Genomic DNA, 21,839 nt, shown 5'->3' with positions numbered 1-21,839 from the left:
CACCGCTTCTCCTTTATAGAAAGGTTTCCGCAGAAAAATATTTTGGTCATTGGTTCATCAGGCATTCATCAACATGTAATGTCTTACAGGCCTGACAAGAGAAGGACATCATGGATCTATACAGTGATTTCCCAGGCACACTGTCAGTCATTTGGCAGAATGCCTCATCTCCAATACTGACAACTCACAAACAAACATCAGGACTTGCTTGGCTGAGAGGGACATTCCCTATCAGATCCTCCCTGCACAGCCAGAGTTCTCACTTCCATTGCACACTGCTTTCAAGATGGCTGTGGTGCACTTGAGATGATTGTCTATCTCTTGAGGACTGTGTGTTTGCCAAGGCCTGGAAAAGAAGGCAGTGACTCTTATCGAGGTGTCTCCTGAGCACGTAGGCAATAGAGGGCTCCATTCCATGGGCTGATCCCAGGGTCACACACAATGACAAAAATCAACTGCTGCAAAATCATCAACTCAGAGAAAGATGCAGTTTGGTCTACCTGAAACTTGTTTTCCAGTAAAAGGAGTCGTGGCACGTCCCGGTGTGCAGGAATATGTGCTGAGGACACATAGAAGTTGAGTGCCCCCACTGCAAAGACTTCGTGGGGAAAGACCATTGTTAAGGTCCTACCACTCTTGGACACAGAGGGGCTGAGTCCTGTGTATCATCAGTGTTTGCACTTCATGGGTGAATTGTTAAAAGAGGGAAAAATAAATAAGTATCATTAATGCAAATTTAAGAGTCTCCTGACTTGATGGTACAATGAATGTAAGAAAAGATAGGTACTTGTATTTTAGTGACTATAGTATATTTTTGGAATAAAAAAGATAAAGGACCAAAGCAATGAGATGAGGCAAATTTGTTTCACATATCTGTAATGTACAGTATATCCTGAAACATAGTCCAATAGTATTCAATAGCAAGTTTCAAAAGGAAATTGGATATATATTCAAAGAAATAAACAAAAATAAATGTGAGCACAAACAACAAATAATTTGGATTAGATTAATAATTTCTTTAAAATTACTGGCACAACATGGAATGGCCGCTTCCTGTTCTGTAAGATTCAGTATTGGCAAAGACCTGGAGGATTCCCAAATCATGCTGTTGTCCCTAAAAAACTCAACGCGTTATCATACTATAGCGTTATATATTAATCCAATTGGTCAGGCTGTTGTCTGGGCATTGTATCAGGTTTAAAAAATGAAAGTGCCCGGAGGTTGACGAACGATTTATGAAATTGCCCCTCATCCTCCCAACACTAAGTTTTTAAAAAGTTCACGTTAAACTCAATTCCTTTATTTGTGGCAGCATTCTCTTTCCAATTTATCTTTATGTATCGAATTAACAAACTGAAATATTGGCAAGCGTGCTTGGACGTCTAGTCCGATGCAGATTTTTTAAAATTTTAGATTAAAAGTCGTAACAAGAATTATTCCAGAAAACAAATGCAACAAAACAAATACAAACCTGATCAGTTTCAACAGCAGCTCCTCACAAACGAAACATAATAAAATATCTCTTATGTCAGTCAGTTTCATAAACCGGCACGACACTTTCAGTTGGCCCGGATGACTGTCAATTTCACAGGAAAGTCCCAGTCGCATCGAAAAAAACTGTTCTCGGTTCATTTCCGTTGGTTACGGAGCGACGTAGATCGTCCTAGTGTTCTTTCTCGAGGTTGAAAAAATACAAACACAGACAAATATAATGTGTGCTTAAAGCAAAAGGGGAACCAGAAAGACAGAAGACAAATTAAAATGGCTATAAATATAAAAAAGTACATTATTTTCTGATGGAAGAATTTTTTCGCGTTCATTTTGTTTTGCAGAGGCGAAGCGGGGATTAAATAGATCGCGTGCCTGGTGTTTTTTTATATGTGTATATACACACAAGGTACAATATATATTTAAATATGGGAAGGATGTTTTAGAAAGAGGGAGTTCGAGTGTGGATTCCATAAGGAGGCCGGCGGCCGGTGGCGGAGCAGCAGCGAGCATGGAATAAAACTGAAGGACAACATTTGTATCGGATCGAAAGGGAGAATTGATACAAAAAGGTTCGATTTTGGAACGTCGCAGGCGCCGGGATTCTAATTTCGGAACGTCGAGTTGTCAGTCCCGGAGCAGAAGTCTGAACCTTCCAAAGGTGGAAAAGAAATTTACACGGCGGCTTAGAAAATCGTTGGAGGTTTTTTATCCCCCTCGTTGTTTTATTTTTTTCGTTTTTCATGCTGAATGTTTTGAGTAAAATAGCGCCGCTCGGTGAAGATGGGGGACGCTTATGACCCAGAGCACCCGACCGAGTAAGTAACCGAAATATCTCTTTATTCTTATCACATAATTTATTTAATTGTCATCAGATTCGTTTCTAGTGAAGTTTAATATAAAAAATAAAATGTGGCTTGAGGTAAGAGTGCAAAAAGTAAAGAATTTAGACGGAGAACCAGTGCTTCGGCATAAGGTCCAAAAGGGACTGGAGCCCAGGCCCCCGTGATGGTCATTCTTCCTCGTGTTTTAATTCCCTCCTCCCCTATTTTAATTAAAACTATTTCACTCTTTGTGTAGCTTGAAGGAAAAATAAATGGTGGGTAAACTTTGAAAAAAGAAGAAATACACAGACGCACACGAGTTAGCTTTGGGGAGAGATGGTAGTAGGCCTGAAATCCCCGGTGCTCGCGTAATTCTAATGGGTGGGTGGTGAATCTTGCGACACCTGGCTTTTTTAGGGTGGCGGTAGGTACGGTATTTTGAAGGGTGATAAGAGCAGTCTTGGTTAGATTAATTGGACAGCAGTGCAGAAAAAAGGAGAATTGTGGGAAGATTAGATTTACAGGGAAGGGCTAGTGGAGACTACATTCAGGAGGCTTCGTTTTACTTGGCAAAGTGCTGATGTTTGGTATAAAACAATCGGCAACTGTCTCCATCTCATTGAACATAGTTGGACAGAAGCGTGAGTAACACACAGCAGACTGAGCAACAGTCAGGCCAAAAAATAACAAATGCACAGTGACCATCACTACCCACGAAGACAGTTGGATGCCATCTTGAGTCACTTAAAGCTGTTATCACAAATTCATACAGCCATCAAAGAAAATAATAATCATGAATTTTGTAACAAGTAAGGGCTTTTTTTTTCTTTTACACATCCTGCTCTTACAAATCAACTACATCTCTCCCTAAATCTGCACATGTGCAACAGGAAGAATTTTACTTTCTTAGTATTGAAACATTATTCAAATAAGAATAGAGCCCTTATTTAACCTCTACTGTCAGCAGGAGGAAGTCCTTCATACACATTTTATTCTGACTGCATAATTTTAAAATAAGAAACCCTGGAATATTTTGGAAATAGTAAGTATTTAAATCTCTTTTTAGTTGAGTTTGTGTTGCTGGTGAAAACCCTTCATTATACTTAAGCAGAACTGGCGAAGGGAGTACTCCAGAAGGATTGACTTGCTTTTTTCAAAGTAACTCCTTAAAATGCTGCTCACCCCAGTCTAGATTTTTAGCACATGCAAAGTTTCTTTTTGCTTTTCAATTTATATTGTTTGTACTACTTTACCTTGCTGTTCAGCTTGCATAGAATTTGTATTCAAATCAGCACGACCTAGTTTAGTTCTGAACAAACAAACGTGCATTTATATAGTGTACTCCCTCACTAAAGTGCTTCATACATATTAGTTTCAAGATTTAATTATGGTTATATTGTAAGGTAATGCAGTGGGCAATTTGCACACATCAAATTCTTGCAACACTGAAATAAATAAACAAATAATCTATTTTTGATTGTTATTTGAAAGAAAACTATTGACCTGGGTAATAAACTTCTACTTGAAAAAGGATCTCTTGCAACCACCTGAGAGAGATTAGTTTAATGCCTCAACTAAATGATGGGACTACAGACTGAATAGGCTTCCCACAGTATCTTTTTACCATTAATGTATGAGCTAAGGTGGTGATTATTGTACCATAAAGAGTAACCCAGCTAAGTTTAATGCTCATCTAATTTTCTGCACCTCCAAGCTTGCCATTTTCATCTCTAGTAGCCTAGTATTGATTATTAATGTTGTATCTTCAAAGATTCAAAGTACATTTATTATCAAAGTATATATGCAGTATACAACCTTGAGATCATGTTTCCCACAGACAGCCATGAAACAAAGAAAACCATCAAACACCACCCCCCCCCCATGCAAAAAAAGCACTGCGCAAACAGCGGCAAAAAAATGCTGAATATAAAACAGAAAATCGAAGAAGTCCAGGCATTTTCAGTTTATGATCTGCAGGCCGTTCGACTCAAAGTTGCCTAAAATAGCAGCCAAAAAAGGAGGGACCAGAAACCTTAAGACCATGTTTGTTACCAGATTACCAACTCTGAAGCTTGAACTAATATTTTGTGAATTAAAGACTTTCATTTGTTTTATACATCCCAGAAATAAAACATATAACATTACTCTATTAAACAGTTGGATGGTAACCAGTGGAAAGCTTCTTTCCCAAAGGATATCAGTTTTGACCCATATTTGACTCCAATCCCATCCAACTCTTAAATGTTCTCTGCAGCCAGTTAGTTGTATCAGTTTCTACAACCATGGATTGCAGTTGCTCAAGGAAGCAGCCTGCCACCCCCCGTAAAAATGGTGGGACAGTAAGTGCCAGCCTTGTGGGTGATTTCCATACGATTAAACAAAATGGTGCAGAAGCCCTGGTTGACTTATTTCCTAAATCACAGTCGTTTTTTTTCTGTTGACTGACATTCAGGTCAGTGCCTTTTGGCTCCAGTCAAGAACTGGAATCAAATTTTTTGAGGTTTGCCAGTTTAATTTCTGCCATTCACTAAACCATGTTATCCTGTGGTTATCTGAAACCTGTGGAGAAGTGAAGGAGATCCCCTGAGGAGAAAAGGTAAATGAGACAACATTTATGTAACGTACACAAACTGCTGGAAGAGCTCGGAAGGTCAGGCAGCATCTATGGAAATAAATAGGCAGTCACTGTTCCAGAACAAGATCCTTTATCAGGTCTGGTGACATAAATTTATTATTGAAGTATGTATATGTCATCATATACTACCTTGAGATTCATTGTCCTGCTGATGTTTGCATAAAAATAAATTCATATAATTTATGAAAAAGTACACAATGACAAACAACCAATGTGCAGAAGAAGATAAATTATGCAAATAAAAAATAAATTTATACTGAGAACATGCATTGTAGCGTATTTGAATGTGAGCCTGTAGGTTGTGGAATCGTTCAGAGTTGAGAGTGAAGTTATCCAAGCTTGTTCAGCAGCCTGATGGATAAAAACTGTTCTTGAATGTGGTGATGTGGGACCTAAGGATTCTGTACGTCTTCCTGATGTGGTAGTAGTGAAGAGAGTGTGGCTTGGATGGTGGGGTCTTCATCATGGATCCAGTTTTCTTACAGCAGCATTCCTTATAAATGTGCTCAATGGTAGGAAGGGCTTTGCCTGTGATCACTTTCTGTAGAATTCTCCATCCCTGGACTCTGGTGTTCATATATCAGGCTGTGATGCAACCAGTCAGGACCTGCATTGCGTATCTATAGAAGTTTGTCAATGTATTAGGTAACATGCCAAACCTATGCAAATATCTAAGAAAGTAGCGATGCTGATATGTGTGATGGCATTTACATGCTGATCCCATGACAGATCCGCTGATACGGTAACACCGACGAATTTAAAGTTGTTGAGCCTCTCCACCTCTGATTCACTAGATTGAGGACTGACTCGTGGACCTCTGCCTTTTTCCTCCTGCAGTCAATAATCAGCTCTTTGGTTTTGCTGACATTGAGTGACAGGTTGTTGCTGTGACACCATTCATCCAGATTTTCAATCTCCCTCCTATGTGCTGATTCATCACCAGCTTTGATTCAGCCAATAAGAGTAGGGCCACACAGTCATATGTATAAAGCAATTAGAGCAGGGGGCCTTGTGGTGCACCCATGCAAATAATGATTTTGGAGGAGATGTTGTTGCCAGGCCATTCTGAATGGGGTCTAGAAATGAGGAACTCATGAATCCAGTGCACAGGGAGATATAGAGATCTAGGTCTTAGAGTTCGTTGGTTAGTTTCAAGGAGATGATAGTGTTAATGCTGAGCTATAGTGTACTCAATGAAGAGCATCCTAATGCATGCATCTTCACAGTCCATGTGTTCCAGAGCTGAGTGAAGAGCCCATCAAATGGCAACAGATGTTGACCTGTTGTGACAGTAGGCAAATTGGAGTGGATCCAGGTGACTCCTCAGGCAGGTGTTAATATGCTTCAAGACCAACCTCTCAAAGATGTAATTGCTGCAGCACGATGGTCATTGAGGCAGATTACCATTTTTTTTCTTGGACACCAGTATAATTGAAGCCTGCTTGAAGCAGATAGGTACCTCAGAATGCCGAAGTGAGAGTTTGAAGATGTCCTTAAACACTCCAGCCAGATGATTAGCACGAGCCTGCTGTAGTTAGCCAGGTGTGCCGTAGAGGCTAGATGCTTTCCATGGGTTCACCCTCCTGAAGGATGCTCTCATATTGCCCTTATAGACTGAAATCACAGAGCATCAGACTAAGGGGTGTCAGTCTAACATCAATCATTCCCATTTCTACAGGTGTTGCCTGACCAACTGAGATACTCCAGCAGTTTTATTTTTTCCCTCAAGATTACAACACGTTCAGTCTGTGTATTTCCAATTGACTGACTGAACTGTGATTTGTGATTCTGGTTGAGGTAAAAAATATTTTCTAGAATATTTCCCTCTTCAAAATAGCATCATAAATACTTTAGTTTGAGTTAGTATTTCCACTTGCCTGGTATATTTGTGGTTTTCAGATTGAAATCCCATTCATTTACTTGAAGTGAAATCCCCACAAAGTTGACCTTGTTAAACATTTTTATTTCTGTTGGCAATGGGAATTCTCAAGTACTTCACTCTTGAGCACATCAGAAGCAACTTGACAAGGGGCAGATAGCCATAATGCAGAATTGAATGTTGATGTCCATTTTTTATTTGAAAGATTAGAGACAATTCTATTGTTGGAGCTTTCTGGGGTGCAGCCATTCCTGTCTTCATCCAACATCCACACGAGCAAATTTTTCGTAGGATTTGTTAATTTATTTTCTTCCGCTTCACCCATGCAAATCTGGGACTATTAAAACCAGGCAGGTTAATGTTCATACTATAAAGGCTCCACCTACCCAAAGCTATCAGAGATGCAGAACCTAATGTACTGCATCTTCTGCACTATAATTGTGACATTGTGAGAGCTGACATACATTTGGTACCTGATAGCGTTCTGCAGTTGAAATGTTGTGGATGCATAGCTGGCTCTGTCCCTTAGGTGTAGTATTTGTGGAACATCATCTCTTTGGAATATGAAGCGGTCAGTTATATTTGGAGGTCAGAAATAACACTGATCTTTTGTAGGAAGGGGAATAGTTCAGTCAGCTCCTCTGGCCTATTCCATCTTTCCATTGCAGCCTGACTGGTATGTATCTCCATCCTATTCAAGAGGATGCATGACCACCTTGGCACCAGGAGTGGGAAATGCATGCTAAACTTGTCAGTATCCTCCATATCCCAAATGCAAATTTTAATTGGTTTAATCCCTATTGTCAGAGCTGTAATTCAATGTAGTTCAGTGTTTAACAGATAATTTAAAAGTAGAAGATATGGTAACTCAGACCTGTTCTGTTCAAATTTATACCTCCTCTGTGTAATCAACTTTGATCCATATCCATTTCTATCCTTGCCCAGCAAAATATTATCGATCTCAAAGTTCAAGAATTTTAATTGAATCTTTCTGAGGAGGAAGAATTCCAATTTTTTTTTTCTTACATGGACGTACTTGTGAAGAGCTTAACCTAGTTGTAAGATTATACATCTTTTTCTAGAGGAAATAGTTTCTATCTAGTTTTTGAATTCCTTGAGTTTTTTTTCCAAAAAAAAAGCACCATTCTGTAATTAAGATGCTTTTGACCTGAGCTGCCCCTGAAAGTCATGAAATGTGTGGAAAAAAGTGCTGCAATTTCCAGTATAACTGCCTGTAAGGAGTTTGTACATTCTCCCCATAACCATGTGGGTTTCCTCCAGGTGCTCCATTTTCCTCCACAGTCCAAAGATTTGCAGTCAGTAGGTTGGCTGTTGTAAATTGTGTAATTAGTCTAGTATTAAATTGCTGGATTGCAGGGTTACATGGCTACGAGCTGCATCTCAATAGATAAATAACTGCCTTTGTTTTGCTTACATTATATTAAGTGAGTTGTAGTTTGCAAATTTGAGCCTTAGTTAAGTATGCAGTCTGGGCTGACAAATACAGCTCTAGGGAAGTGCTACACTGTCATGTGCACCATAGTTAACATCTTATCTAAAATGAGGTGCTGTCTGTGCACTCACATATGTAGTTTGGTTTTCAGAACAGTTAATTTACAGCACTGGACGTATAGAGGCTCTAGAGTTCAGATACTGCTGTGGCAGTTTGAGAACTTGAACCAGATCTTTAAAATTCAGACATAACATCAGAATGATGGTAATTATGTTTATAAATGGCCTCTGAAATGATCTACCACACACAGGCAAATTAACTAAGCATCAAGTACTGGTCACATCTGTGATGTTTCCCTGTTAGTATTTGGTACCTTTTCAGTCACTGTGTCTTTCTACATAATAGTGAATTCTCCACTGCAGGAATGGACAGATCACCTAGGCAAATAGCTTGTATGAGATGGACATAACAGAGGAATGATGGTGATGAGATAAACACAAGTTTTTTTTCTCACCTCATTCTGTGCAGGAGTCACTGAGGTTATCTTTGGGAAAGAGACAAAGTGAAGAGTGCAAACTCGGGCTGGGGCAGGTGGTTAAAGAACCAACACAAGGGGGAGAAAACCTGCTTGCCCTTCTTTGCATTAATCTGTCTGGCTCAGTCTATTTATCACAGATTCATCTGTTATAACAGATGTTAGGAGTGATCGGTGCAAGGTTTGTCTGGAGGTGAAGAGTGGCAGCACCCTGATGCTAAATGCAATAACATTAGAACATGTCAGTCAGCTCAAAGCTGCATATTCATGTTACATTATGGGCTATCAGCAGCAGTAGATCTGTATGCCATCAAGATCCACTACTCCATGGCCTGGTGTTTCTTTTTATGCCATTGTCATCAAGCCAAGGAATCAACAATACTGTGTAAATGACTATAGCAAATCTACCATCAGATGTACTTAAGTTAAGCATTGCTTGTAAAGTAGCAATAATCAGCAGCATCCTTGAAAACACCAGATACAGTGCTTTATAGAGTGTTAAGTGATCCCATGACACTGATGAAGGGTCTCAGCCTGAAACGTCGGTTCTTTAATCCTCTCTTTAGATGCTGCCTGACCTGCTGAGTTCCTCCAGCATTTTGTGTGTGTTACTCTGGATTTCCAGCATCTGCAGAATCTCTTGTGTTTATGATCCCACGACAGCAGTTCAGCAACTCTGCACTTCTGCCACATCCAGCCATTGGACCGATATAACAGTTAATGGAAGGAGGAGGATCCTTCAGCATCCTCGCCCTCAAAGATGGTGGAGTCTTACACTTGACTGTAAAGGACAGTGTTGAAACTTTTGCAGCTGTGGTCACCCAGAAATGCTGAGTGGCTGATCCATCTACTGACATCTCCACCATCAGCAAAGCTGCTCGTGTATAATATCAAGAAATAGCCCAAACTTTTAAGCTTCAGAAACCTGGCTGTACTTCTAAAGACATTCTGGCACATTTATCTGTGTGTTGACTGTGACACCTTATTACCCAGAAATGTGGAAATTGGCCATATGTGACCTGTCCATAGAAAGCAAGACAAGTCAAAGCTGTGGAGTTACTATACAACTGCTCTTCTCTGAATCATCAGCATTATGAAAGGAGGTATCAATGTTAGTGCTCTTAAATTGTTCCTAAACCCAGTAACTTGCTCACCAAACCTCTCTTTGGTCTCCACCTGGACCACTTTCCTCCAAGTCTCAATGCAATCTTTATCCAAAGATGGACAGACAGCAGGGCTGAAATACAAAGGTGAGTTGGGAGTGACTGATCTGATTCTGACATAAAAGCAGTATTTTAGAAAAAAATAATAGATGGCAATACTGGCTACAGCCATTCTGTGTACACAGAAAGAATTTGATGGGGGACACAGTTAGCTGCAAGTTGCGCTCTAGGCCTGTCATTGCGGCCTGTAAATTTCTCAGCATTTCTGTGGCTATTTTTTATAAAACAGAACATCCGTAGAGCATATACTTGGACTGTAATAGATAAAGGTGACTCAGTACTACCACCACCTTAATTCCAAATAGGGAAAGCCAAATTGCTACCATTACTAGCAGTGGCCAAGTCTCATTAATGAATAAACATAAAGGTACTGAGTTGTGTTTGTCATTTCACTCGTGTTTGGCAGTTGTCAATGTGTGAGCTTAGGTGCTGGTGCGGTGGAAATAAAGAATTTGTAAGTTATAAATACACTGGATGTCCAATAAGAATTTTGACGTGTGATCATTATTGTAGTATTGGAAACAACAGCCAGCTTTTGCTTTTGAGGTTTCACAGACAGCAGTGATGTGAATGATCAAAGCTATGAAAGTGATGATGGGAAGAAAGTAGGGTTGGCCAGGACAGCAGGGAGTCCAATCCTTGTCCAACTGTTTCAGCATACTATGCCTCCTTATATTTTAAAAAGGATAGTACTTCTAGGAGTATACTGCTCCCACTGCACCAGAGTGCAGTGATCTGCATCTGGTCTACTCCCTAGAACGGACCCTCAATATTCAATTTTCTGATTCTAACCTGTGCTTTTAAAAAAAAGTTTGGGAACTATGTAGTCCAGTAAGTCAGAAGTAGGAGTAATTAAGGGAGCTGTTTGGATTCTGTGGGTAGTCAAACATCATCGTCATTCTGTGAGCACAGCCAGCAGTAAACAATACCAAGGGTGCCTAATGTTGTATAAAGAACATGTACAAATACATGCATGCATGCAAATTAGAAAAAGTAAAAGGTTAATCAGCCGGTCAAGCTTGCACCAGCATTTAATAAGACTGCAACTGATCTTATTGTACCTCAGCTCCATATTCCTGCTTATCTCTGGTTACCTTCACCCTTTGCTTATCAAGAACCCATCTACCTCTGCCTCAAAATATTCAAAGACTTTGCTTCCACCCTACTCCTGGGGAAGGAGATAGAAGTATTGACAACTCTGAGAGAAATAATTTTGCCACATCTGCTTTAAGTGGGTGATGCTCTTATCTTTAACAGTGACTCCTTAGTTGTTGATTCACATCCCCACACCCCCCAAGAGAAAACATCATCACCACATCCACTTCTGGATCTAATGTGGTGGCTTCCCACAATTCTGAAGGCCAACTAAACCTGTTTAATTTTCCTTCATAAGGCAACCCACCCATTCCAGTTTAACAAATCTGTGAATGTTTTCAATGTCTTAACATCCTTAAATAGATCAATACTGCACACAATACTCTGGGTGTGAACTTAGGAGTGCTCTCTAATTGAAGTGTAATCTTCCTACTTTTGTAATCAGTTTCTGGAGAAATAAGCAATAACATGCTGTTAAGCTTTCCTGCACACTAGCTTATTGAGAATTGTGCATCATGTTAAAATCAAGCCACCTTTTGATAGTCAGTAATTTCCACACAGTAAGATCACACAATGAGGTGAATGACTAGACTTTTTTGAGCATAATTGATCAGGGGTCCCACCTTTTCTTAGCACAGGTTAGTATCAGAAAGATTTTCTTCCCGCCTTTGAACAATGCAGGGGAATCTTTTGGACTTTAATTTTATGAACATGCATATCACTGCAGATCCCTGAGAAACTACCACCAAACACTATGTCATGAAGGTGCTTCTTCAAGTTGACTTTTTTTATAGTGTTTTTGTATAACTTAGTGGCTTGATAAATAATTCCACAAGAGAAGTTAATCCTAAGTGTCTGGGACTTACTTTGATGTATGGAGTTAATAGTCCCACAAGAGTAGGTGGGGTTGTAAAGAAATCATAAATACATGATTTCCATCATCGGCCAAGACATTGAATATAAGAGTAAGGAAACTATGTTGCAACTGTCTAAAACTTCGGTTAGGCTTCAGTTGGAGTATTGTGTGCAGTTCTGCTCACCACATTTGAATTTATTTAAATCTTGCATCCATCCTACAACATGAGGGAGTAAAAAATCTTTGCGTTACAACTCTGTCACAATGTACAGACACATGAATTTGTAAGTTTAATGGCTTGTAGAAAGAAGCTGTCCCGTAGCCTGTTAGTCTTGGCTTTAATACTGTGGTACTATTTGCCAGGCAGAAGCAGCTGAAACAGTTTATGGTTGGGGTGACTGGTGTCCCTGATAATCTTCCAGGGCTTATTTACACACCCGCTGCTGTAAATGACCTCAGTGGAGGGAAGTTCACATCCACAGATACACTGGGCTGTCCATACCACTCTCCGTGGTGCACAGTGATCAAGATTGGTGCAGTTCCCATATCAGGCAGTGATACAGCCAGTCAGAGTGCTGTCAATGGTGCCCCTGTAGAAGTTCTTGAGGATTTGGGGGCTCATGTTGAACTTCTTCAGTCGCCTGAGATGGAAGAGACGCTGTTGTGCTTTTTTTGCCACAGAGCTGGTGTGTACATCGCAGGAGGGATGTGGAGGCTTCGGAGAGGGTACAGAAGTTAACTAGGATGCTGCCTGAATTAGAGGGTATGGGCTATACGAAGTTGGACAGACTCAGGTAGTTTTCTTTGGAGTGTTGGAGGATGAGGGGAAACCTGATCAATATTTAGAAAATTGTGAGAGGTGTAGACAGAATCTTTTTCCCAGGGTAAAAATATCAAATACTAAAAGACATGCTTTTAAAGTAAGAGGGGAGGTGAGCATGGCAAGTTTCTGTACAGAGAGTGGGTTGCCAGAAGTAGTGGTAGAAGCACTGGCATTTAAGAAGGCTTTTGATAGACTCATGAATGGAGGGATACAAATCATGTACAAGAAAAAAAGGGTCTGTTCCTGTGCCTTACTGTCAAATGGGATTAAAGTTGTAGACAGGCCAACCAAGTTAAGAAGGATTTGCTTCTTGAAGTTCAAAGTAAGTTTATTATCAAAGTACGTATATGTCACCATATACTACCATGAGAAGATTAATTTTCTTGTGAGTATTAACAGTACTGTAAGTACAAAAACACAATAGAATTAATGAAAAACAAACATGCAAATACAAAAAAGGGAAAAAGCAATAATATTATTAAATAAATATTAAGATCATGAGTTGTAGAGTCCTTGAATGTAAGTAAATTGGTTAAAAGTGAGTCCATACTGTAGGTTATGGAATCAGTTCATTGTTGGGCTGAGTAAAGTTATCCACTCTGGTTCAAGAGCCTGATGGTTGAGGGGTAACAACTGTAACTGAACTGGTGGTGTGGGACCTAAGACTCCTCTGTTAGCCACTAAGAAAAGCAGTTACAGACTTAAAATCATCTGATGCCTTTCTCTGAAGCTGGTTTTCGCAAAGCAAGTTAAATAAGATGCTCGGGATCTGAAATAAAAATCTTCCTAGTGCATGGTGCTTGATCTGAAGTTGTCTGCTTCTTTCCTGACCGACTGAAAACTTTCTTTCTTGTGTTTGTTCTAGTTTTCCCTCAAACTATCCAGTACTGTATTCTGCATCCTACTGTGACCTTTATCACCAGGAAGAAGTGGGACTTCCATTTAATGTCTAGCAGAACTGTCAGTTACATTCCACTAATTTAATGCTTTCTTGTGATATAGGGATAAATTTAAAATAATCTGTGCAAGTCACGAAGATTCTGAGTACAAAACATTCAATATGTACATTCAGCACTACATAACAGATTACTGACAGAAACTATTCTCTCAAATAGAAGAGAAACAGAACATGTTCATTTAGTTTATATAGAGTTTTTAAATTTTAATGTCAGTGGAGAAAATGCAGCAGTGTATTGCCTGCACGCACTGGGAATTTTTGAGACAACTGGGTTGGTTATTTTCTCATCTTTAACATCTAGCAAAATTACATTGAGTTGCTAAGTTCTTTTTCTATCCATTTGCCTGATACTTCCTTTTACTACCACTTTTTTATAATTACATATTCCTTGGATTCAGCTATATGTGGGATATAAGTTAAGCACAGAAGTTGATTAGATGGTGTATAATCAAATTATCTTTTTAACCTGCTTTAGTTGCCATGTCTTTATTGGGTAGGATTGCTGACCTTGTCAAGGATTGGATATTCCTAGGTAATGGTATAAGCAGCCAAAAATGATTTGTCAGTGTAAATAGTTTCATTTCATAAGTTTGAGATAACAGGAGTCGCAGACTGATCATAAATTAGTTGTGCTTCCATGTTTTTAGTCTTTACATCTTTACAGTAGCTTGCATAAGGCAGGAGCATTGAGGAGTGAGAGCATCCCAAGCCACTGAACTCTGGTATTCCACTGAACATCAATCCAGTCTGTAACACCAGGGCTGCAGCTTCCTCTTTCCAGATTTGTCAAAAGTGGGGTTTAAATTCTATACCACTTGATTCAAGTCAGAACAAGCCAAAGACTTACTCCTGTGGTACAACACCTTATATTCTGTCTGGGTAGCTTCCAACCTGATGACATGAACGTCAATTTCTCGAACTTCCAGTAATGCCTCCCCCCCCCCCCCCCCCACTGCCTTCACCATTTCCCATCCCTTTTTCCCTCTCTCACTTTATCTCTTTGCCTGCCTATCGCTTCCCTTTGGGGCTCCTTCCCCCCCCCACCTTCCATGGTGTTTTGTCCTATCAAACTCCCCCTTCTCCAGCCTTGCATTTCTTTCACCAATCAACTTCTCAACTCTTGACTTCATCCTTTTTGGTTTCATCTATCACTTTGTTTTTCTCTCTTCACTCTCCCACCTTTTAAATCTACTCATCATTTTTTTTCTTGACTGTACATTTTCCATAGATACTGCCTGGCCTGCTGGGTTCCTCCAGTATTTTGTGTGTGTTGCAAATACTTCCTGCAATCTAGAACTGATTTATCAGATTTTTCATTGAATCCATTTTCATGATGACTCCTAAGTGGAGAAACTACACTGGACAACCAAGATTTTGCTTCCTGAATATTTTTGGGAGTATGTTATGGATTTTGGGCTGCTGTTCATGAAAGCATCATGAAATTTCCCAATCACGCACTTTTTTTTTAAATCACCTACATTTGTTATTTCAATTCATAATTCAAGTCAAAATAACTGATGCCAAGATTAAGGAAAGCATTTTTGTTGGTCCACAAATCAAACAGGTCATCAACGACAGGCAATTTGAGGAACTTCTCGTGGGACTGGCGAAAATCGCATGGATGAAATTCAAGGATATTGTTGAAAATTTTCTTGGCAACTACAGAGTACCAAACTACGTGCAGCTGGTTGACAACATGCTTCAAGCGTACAGAACCACAAAGTGCAACATGTCATTAAAGATGCATTTTCTGCATTTCTATTTAGACATCTTCCCTGCAAATCCTGGTGCTTCAGTGACGGGCATGGTGAAAAGCTTCATCAGGACATTGCAGTCATGGAGAAATGGTATCAGGGCTACTGGAATCTGTCAATGCTGGCTGATTATTGTTGGACACTTAAGCAAGAACCCTAGGACACTGCAAACAAGTGAAAATAGTCGACAAAACATTTTTAGCTTAGTTGAACTATGTGGCAAAGTGTCAGCATTGTTTAAGCAATTATATGCATTATATTCAATAAAGGTTAATTTCTTGTTTCTTTAAATTCCTGTGTGATACAAGTAGTCTGAAATTATATTGGTATTCAGCTTCAAATGTTCTATCATAAACAAAATAATTCTGAGGAAGCAACACCTTTATTCTCATGTTCTGTCCCCTTCTTTCCTGAAGCACTGATTCATATGGTAATGATATTATATGAACATTGGATATCACCTAGACTTTTTCTTTCCAGATCTAAATTGAAAATGTGTGCCAAATTGAGAGGATTTCCATTAATTTGTGTGATTTAATTTGAAAAACCCCTAGCACCCAGAATATTCCCAAATGGTTCACGTCAATAAATTTTTTTTCCAAATATAGTTGTTTGTTTTTCAATAAATTAGTGCATTTGCATATCAGAATGGAATCAGGACTTTTGACCCTATTGGTCCGTGCTAACCAAGGTTCCCATCTAAGCTGGTACCATTAGTTTGTGTTTGGCCCACATTCCTTCAAATCTTTCTTGTCCATATGTATTTTAAATGTTGTTAATATTCCTGTTTCAGCTTCCTCTAGTAGCTCATTCCATATACTGATCACCCTCTGTATGCAAAAAGTTCCCTCTCAGATCCCTATTAAATCTCTTCCCCCAACAAAGCCACTAGTTCTTGATTTCCCCATCTCTGGGGGGAGAAAGGCTATGTGCATTAACCCTCATGATTTTAAAAACTTCATTCTGCACACCGATGGAAAAAAATTCCCAATTTGCTTCACCTTTCTCAGTAACTCAATCCCACAAATCTTGGCGATATCATCATAAATCTCTGCACTCTTTCTTGTTTACCGGCAGCCTTCTTATATCAGAGTGACCGAAACTTGAGTGCAATATTCCACAGGCAGCCTCACCGACATTGTACAATTGCACTATAATGTCCCAACCTCTATTCTCAATTCCTTGATGCATGAAGGCCACTTTGCCTAACAACAACTCCACGTTCAGGGAGCAACGTACTTGTACTCTTGGGTCCCTCTGTTCTTTGGGCCACTCATTCACCATCACTTACAGCAAGGATGTTGGTTTATTTTAGCTAGCGAGGTGGGGACATGTCCCTACCAAAGGAAGTGTAAGGTCCTTCTTCCCTTGGATAGGGCGTAGTACCTGCTTAGACCCCACACCCAGATCAGGGTCACGTGAAGCCATGGGAGCAGGTGTATGATCATCTGAGCAGCTGGTGCATCTCACAAGTCCTAGTTTTGCAACCACTGATGCCAGGCAGAGAATCTTGGAAGATTATTGATAATGGCTGGGTCACCAGAGGGTGGCAATGGCAAATAACTTCTGTTGAAAAATTTGCCAAGAACTATGATGGGCAGAAGGCCATGATCACCCATGTCATACGACACGGCACATAATAATGATGATGATGGCGGTATTTATATATTTATTTAACTATGCCGTGCGGAGTAGGCCCCGCCAGCTCTTGAGCCATGCCGCGCCAGCAACTGCCAACAAACATGATTAACTGTGACCTAATCATGAGACAATTTATAGTGACCAATTAACCTACCTGATAAGTTTTACCAGAGAAAACTTTAATATTCCACAGGGAGGACATGAAGAGTTTCCCTACAGAACGGCACCAGAGTTAAAGTCCAGAACACATCAAACTGCAAAAGCGTCACACTAACCACTGCGCTAGCTGTAGTAATTAACACAATGCTATTACAGCCAATGTGTAAAGAATAATGCGGTAAATGGCTAGATAATCTTCTTTACGACAAGTAGATTTGAAAGATGGTTGTAAGGGTGATGCTTTCTGCTAAAGGCAGTGTATTAATGAAAATAATAAGAAATCAGATGAAGTAAATTGAAACCAGCCTGGAGTGAGACTTTGACTCAATTTGGCCATGTTGATGTTTATTCTCCACTTGAGAAGCAGATTTGAAGGATCTTTATTTAATCACCAACTCCTATAGTTCATTTTGGAGCATTGCCATGTTAATCTTTAAATGTAAGTCTCATGCTGCCCACCCTAAACTTTTTGCCTTTTTAGTCAAGTATTTGTAGCTTTTCTCACTCATCACTAGGAAGTCTTTTTCTATTTATTCTGCCCCATTCTTTCATAATTTTAAAAAAGATCTTTCTTTGGAAAAAGTTAATTTTATGTCTCATTTTTAATTACACACTGAAGTAGCATATTGAAAGAGTCAAATTTGGAAACAAAAGATGCATGGATGTGCATTGCTGAGATGTGAAATAAGTGGGAGGAAGTGGAATTTTTTGTGGAGAGGATATGAAATTAGTTTCTCATTTGAAGATTTGGTAAGATTGAACAACGTTGATCTCTGCTCCAGAACCAATAGTGCTTTATCAGAACAGCTACAGCACTGGTCTATGGGGCAGTGTAGAAAACTGCGTACGTAACACTTCACAGGACAAATCCAGTCTAACCGCTACTTGTTCAATTAGTTTATTCCCCATCATTGTCAAGTGTGATGAAAGGTGTCATTGGCAATCCTTTCAAGTGACACATATACACCGATAGCTTACTGTTTGAATTTTGCCAGGACCATTCCACTCCAGATTTTTTTCATTGGCACTCCTATTAGTGAGTTCTAGTGAGTCCTACATAATCAGTATCTTAGAGATCCCAGTTGATCTGAAGCTCAATTCAGTAACACCAGCCATATAAATAGTGTAGCGAAAGAAGCCACCCACAGATTGTTTAGGTGTGCATGAACACCCACTTTCCACCATCTAGAAGTTGTAGGTCAGGAAAGTGATGGAAAACTGTCCACTTGCCTGGATGAATACAGCTCAATCCATCGTTTATTCCGCTAAGAATTCATCGCCTTTGCTACTAGCACATAGTGGCTGCAAAATGCACTGAATTTACTGATCTGCCAAACACCCAACACCAAAATGGGCTACGTAATGATACTGCAGGTAGCGGAGCAGTTTCGTAACTCCAGCATCCTGGTTTCAATTCTTACCTGTGCTGACAGTTGGAGTTCCCATGTTCCCTCTGTGACCACGTCTTCCCTTGGGTGTTCTGATTTCCTCCTATATCCCAAAAAAGTCCGCTTATAAGTAAGCTGGCCATTATAAATTACCACTTATGTAAAGTTCTGTTGGGAGACTCAAAGGATTATTCATGGGCAAGTGAGAATAGGTCATGGAGAAAATAAATGAAGGAATAGGATTGTTGGAGTTGATGTGAGAGCTGGCAACACTTGATGGACTAAATAGCTTTATGTGATTCTTGCTACCAAAAGAGCTTTTATCATTGATCCAAATCCACACAGCATTGATGAGTTCTCTCAGCACAAGAATTGAAATAGGTTACCACTACCTCAAAGCAGTTAAATAGGGGCATGAAATAATGGTCTTGATAGTGAACCTCGTTCCTTGAAAATAGATAAATTTAGAAGTAATGCTGTGGTTGTGAAGGAATACCGTTTGGCCTAAGACTGTGGTTAAAATACATTTCTATAGGAACTGGTTTTGAAATTCTCGACATTAGCTAGGGGGATTTGTGACTGATCCAAGTTTGGCTGTTGGACAGCTAGTTCATTGCTGTAAAGGGACTTCAAGAATTAAGTGAGATAGTACAGACTTGTTATCATCCTAAAATACTGGATGTGTTTCTTCCTCCACAGATTAATGTTTCTAGCATTTTCTGTTTTGCAGAGGGTGGAGCCAAATGTGTGTGAAATTGGATGATTTCTGTAAATATTTATCCCAACAGTTGATCTGTGAATGAAGAGACAGGTGATCTTTTCTGTGAATCAACATTCGTCAAAACTGCTGATGTGAAGCCATCAGAAGTAATTCTGTGGCCATACGTGGATCGGTGAAATGAACAGGGTGAATCCCCTTAAGTTGGATGGTGGGAACAGACATTGTCAAAGTACCTTTTACAGTCGGCCCTCCTTATCCGCGAATTCAACCAACCACGAATCGCAAAAACCCAGAAGTACTCATCCAGCACTTATTGTTCGAGCATGTGCAGACTTTTTTTTTCTTGTCATTATTCTCTAAGCAATGCAGTATAAGAACTATTTTACATAGCATTTACATTGTATTAGGTATTATAAGTAATGTAGAAATGATTTAAAGTATACGGGAGGATGTGCGTGGGTTATTGTGCATCGGGATCGAAAAAAATCTGAAGTTCTCTTACTAAGTAAGTTGGAACGGGTACATCCGATATTATTTAGCGTCAGTTAGTCAAACGTTTGTCTTAGTATATCGGATATATTTTGCCTTTCTATGCATATAAAGCACTTAAGAACGTATCTTTCAGCGCTGGGCTCGGGAACAGAGGTTGCTGAGTTAGATTGAGTGACAGACCACTCCCGAGCGCGCTGTCCACCGTGCCGGGTTGATGTGGAGGATCAAAAACCCAAAACCCAATAATTAAACCATTGCGTTGCTTAGTAATAATTGTAGCTTTCATCAGGGCAGAGCCTTTCTCACTTTTTCCTTTAAAGTTGTTTCCATCATTGACCGACGTAGCCTAATGCTTTTCCAGTGACCGATGGCGTTTCACCTTTCCAATCGCTTTATTATTTCCACTTTATTTTCAATTGTGATTATTTTTGTGAACAGAAACACTGTGGATTCAGATCTCTGCCACTGTGTCCTAATGTCCACCGAACTGAGGCGGGTTAAATAAGGTCTGGGGTTCCGCTGGTTCCTAAGGTCCACCGCATTCAACAGGTTGAATAAGGGACTTGAGCATCTGCAAATTTTGGTATCCGCGAGGAGTCCAGAACCAATCCCCCGCGGATAAGGAGGGCCAACTGTATTTACTTTTACAGAGACTTGAATGCAAAGGTGAATGGTTCAGTCCAGCTACATCACAGACACAGAAAGTCATTTGTGAATTTGATTAAAGTAATTTTAATACAATGGCAGAGCACAGGCCAGATTGGAGGGGATCAAATGTAAAATTTCTGAGGGAGATTTTCATGAGCTTGGGATGCAGCTGTATGCTGAAGATGTGGAAGTTACTAGAATCAGCAAATGTGCCAAGTGTATTCATTTAAAAGGATAAAGACTGCAATCTAAGGAGAGGACTCACAGGACTTGATTTAATCCCTGAGATTTTATGTATTTTGGGAAGCTCTAAAGTTATGAAACATGCCATGTAAATGTAAATCTGCCCATTTATTTGTTCTTTAAATAGAGCCAGAAGATCTTTAACGTCTACCTGATTGGTGAGCAACCATGTCAAGTTCAAGATATGGGACCATTATTTCAGCTCTGCAGTATTGCACTGATAAGTTATCTAGGGTTATACTGTATGGTTAAAGAAATTTAGTGAGACTTGAGCATACATGCTTCCAAATCAAAAGCAAAAGTACTACACTCCAATGCTGGAGGACCTCAGCAGATCAGGCAGATTCTGTGGAGGGGAATCCTTTCATCACGGCTACTCTGCAGGAAGCTGTGTTCCATTAGGACTCAAACGTCAGAGTGAATGGGAGTGACAGTGAGGAGAACCTGTTTCCGAAAATATTGTTTGAAAGGACCTGAAAAATATCTTGAACAATCAAGATAGCCATCTCCACAAAATAGTCCTGCTTCTCTAAAAGAAAAGAAATTAAAATGCATAAAACATAAATATATTCAAAATTATAAATGTCTGATGTTAATTTTGAATCTTTGATCATTTGTTGCTGATCTATTCATTTGAGTATCAATCCTAGAAGCACTCTCAACTCTGAGTCAGAAGGTCTAATGTCCCATTTCAGGGAGATTGTGTGTGTGTATATAGGTTGATACTCTGGTGAAATACTGGAGAAATGCTGCAGTGCTGGCAGTTGTGAATTCTGGATGAGATTTTAAACCAGGCCACAGTCTATCATTAGTGTATAAATAAGATCCCCTGGCAACATTTCAAAGGAGAGCATTGAAGTTATTCCTTAGTTCATATTTAATTCTAAATTAACATTGTACAGATATGGATATTTTTTATTATCTATGTACTCTTCCTGCATGCATTTCTAGCATTTATAACTGTTTGAAAGTACTAATTTGCTGTATACGACATCAAGCATATCAAGATGATGAAAAGTACATA

The 21,839-nt window shown here is 39.6% G+C and overlaps 1 protein-coding gene across 3 annotated transcripts in view; it reads left to right on the top strand.

Annotated features, from left to right (window-relative positions):
• Window positions 1-1,673: 1,673 nt before the first annotated feature.
• setd2 (SET domain containing 2, histone lysine methyltransferase) overlaps window positions 1,674-21,839 on the top strand; it is a 114,260-nt gene continuing 94,094 nt past the window's right edge. For 2 of the 3 annotated variants that reach the window (XM_059973967.1, XM_059973961.1), the window contains exon 1: window positions 1,674-2,306. In XM_059973967.1, coding sequence (XP_059829950.1) covers window positions 2,272-2,306 — 35 coding nt within the window. In that variant the 5' untranslated portion in view covers window positions 1,674-2,271. Of the gene's footprint in view, window positions 2,307-9,380; window positions 10,065-21,839 lie in introns of all 3 variants that reach the window. The other variant, XM_059973972.1, reaches the window with a different exon arrangement.

The sequence above is a fragment of the Hypanus sabinus genome, chromosome 1, assembly GCF_030144855.1.
Source record: "Hypanus sabinus isolate sHypSab1 chromosome 1, sHypSab1.hap1, whole genome shotgun sequence".
Classification (NCBI taxonomy): Eukaryota; Metazoa; Chordata; class Chondrichthyes; order Myliobatiformes; family Dasyatidae; genus Hypanus; species Hypanus sabinus.
Note: the sequence above shows the minus strand (reverse complement) of the source record. Positions and strands in the feature narration are given on the sequence as shown.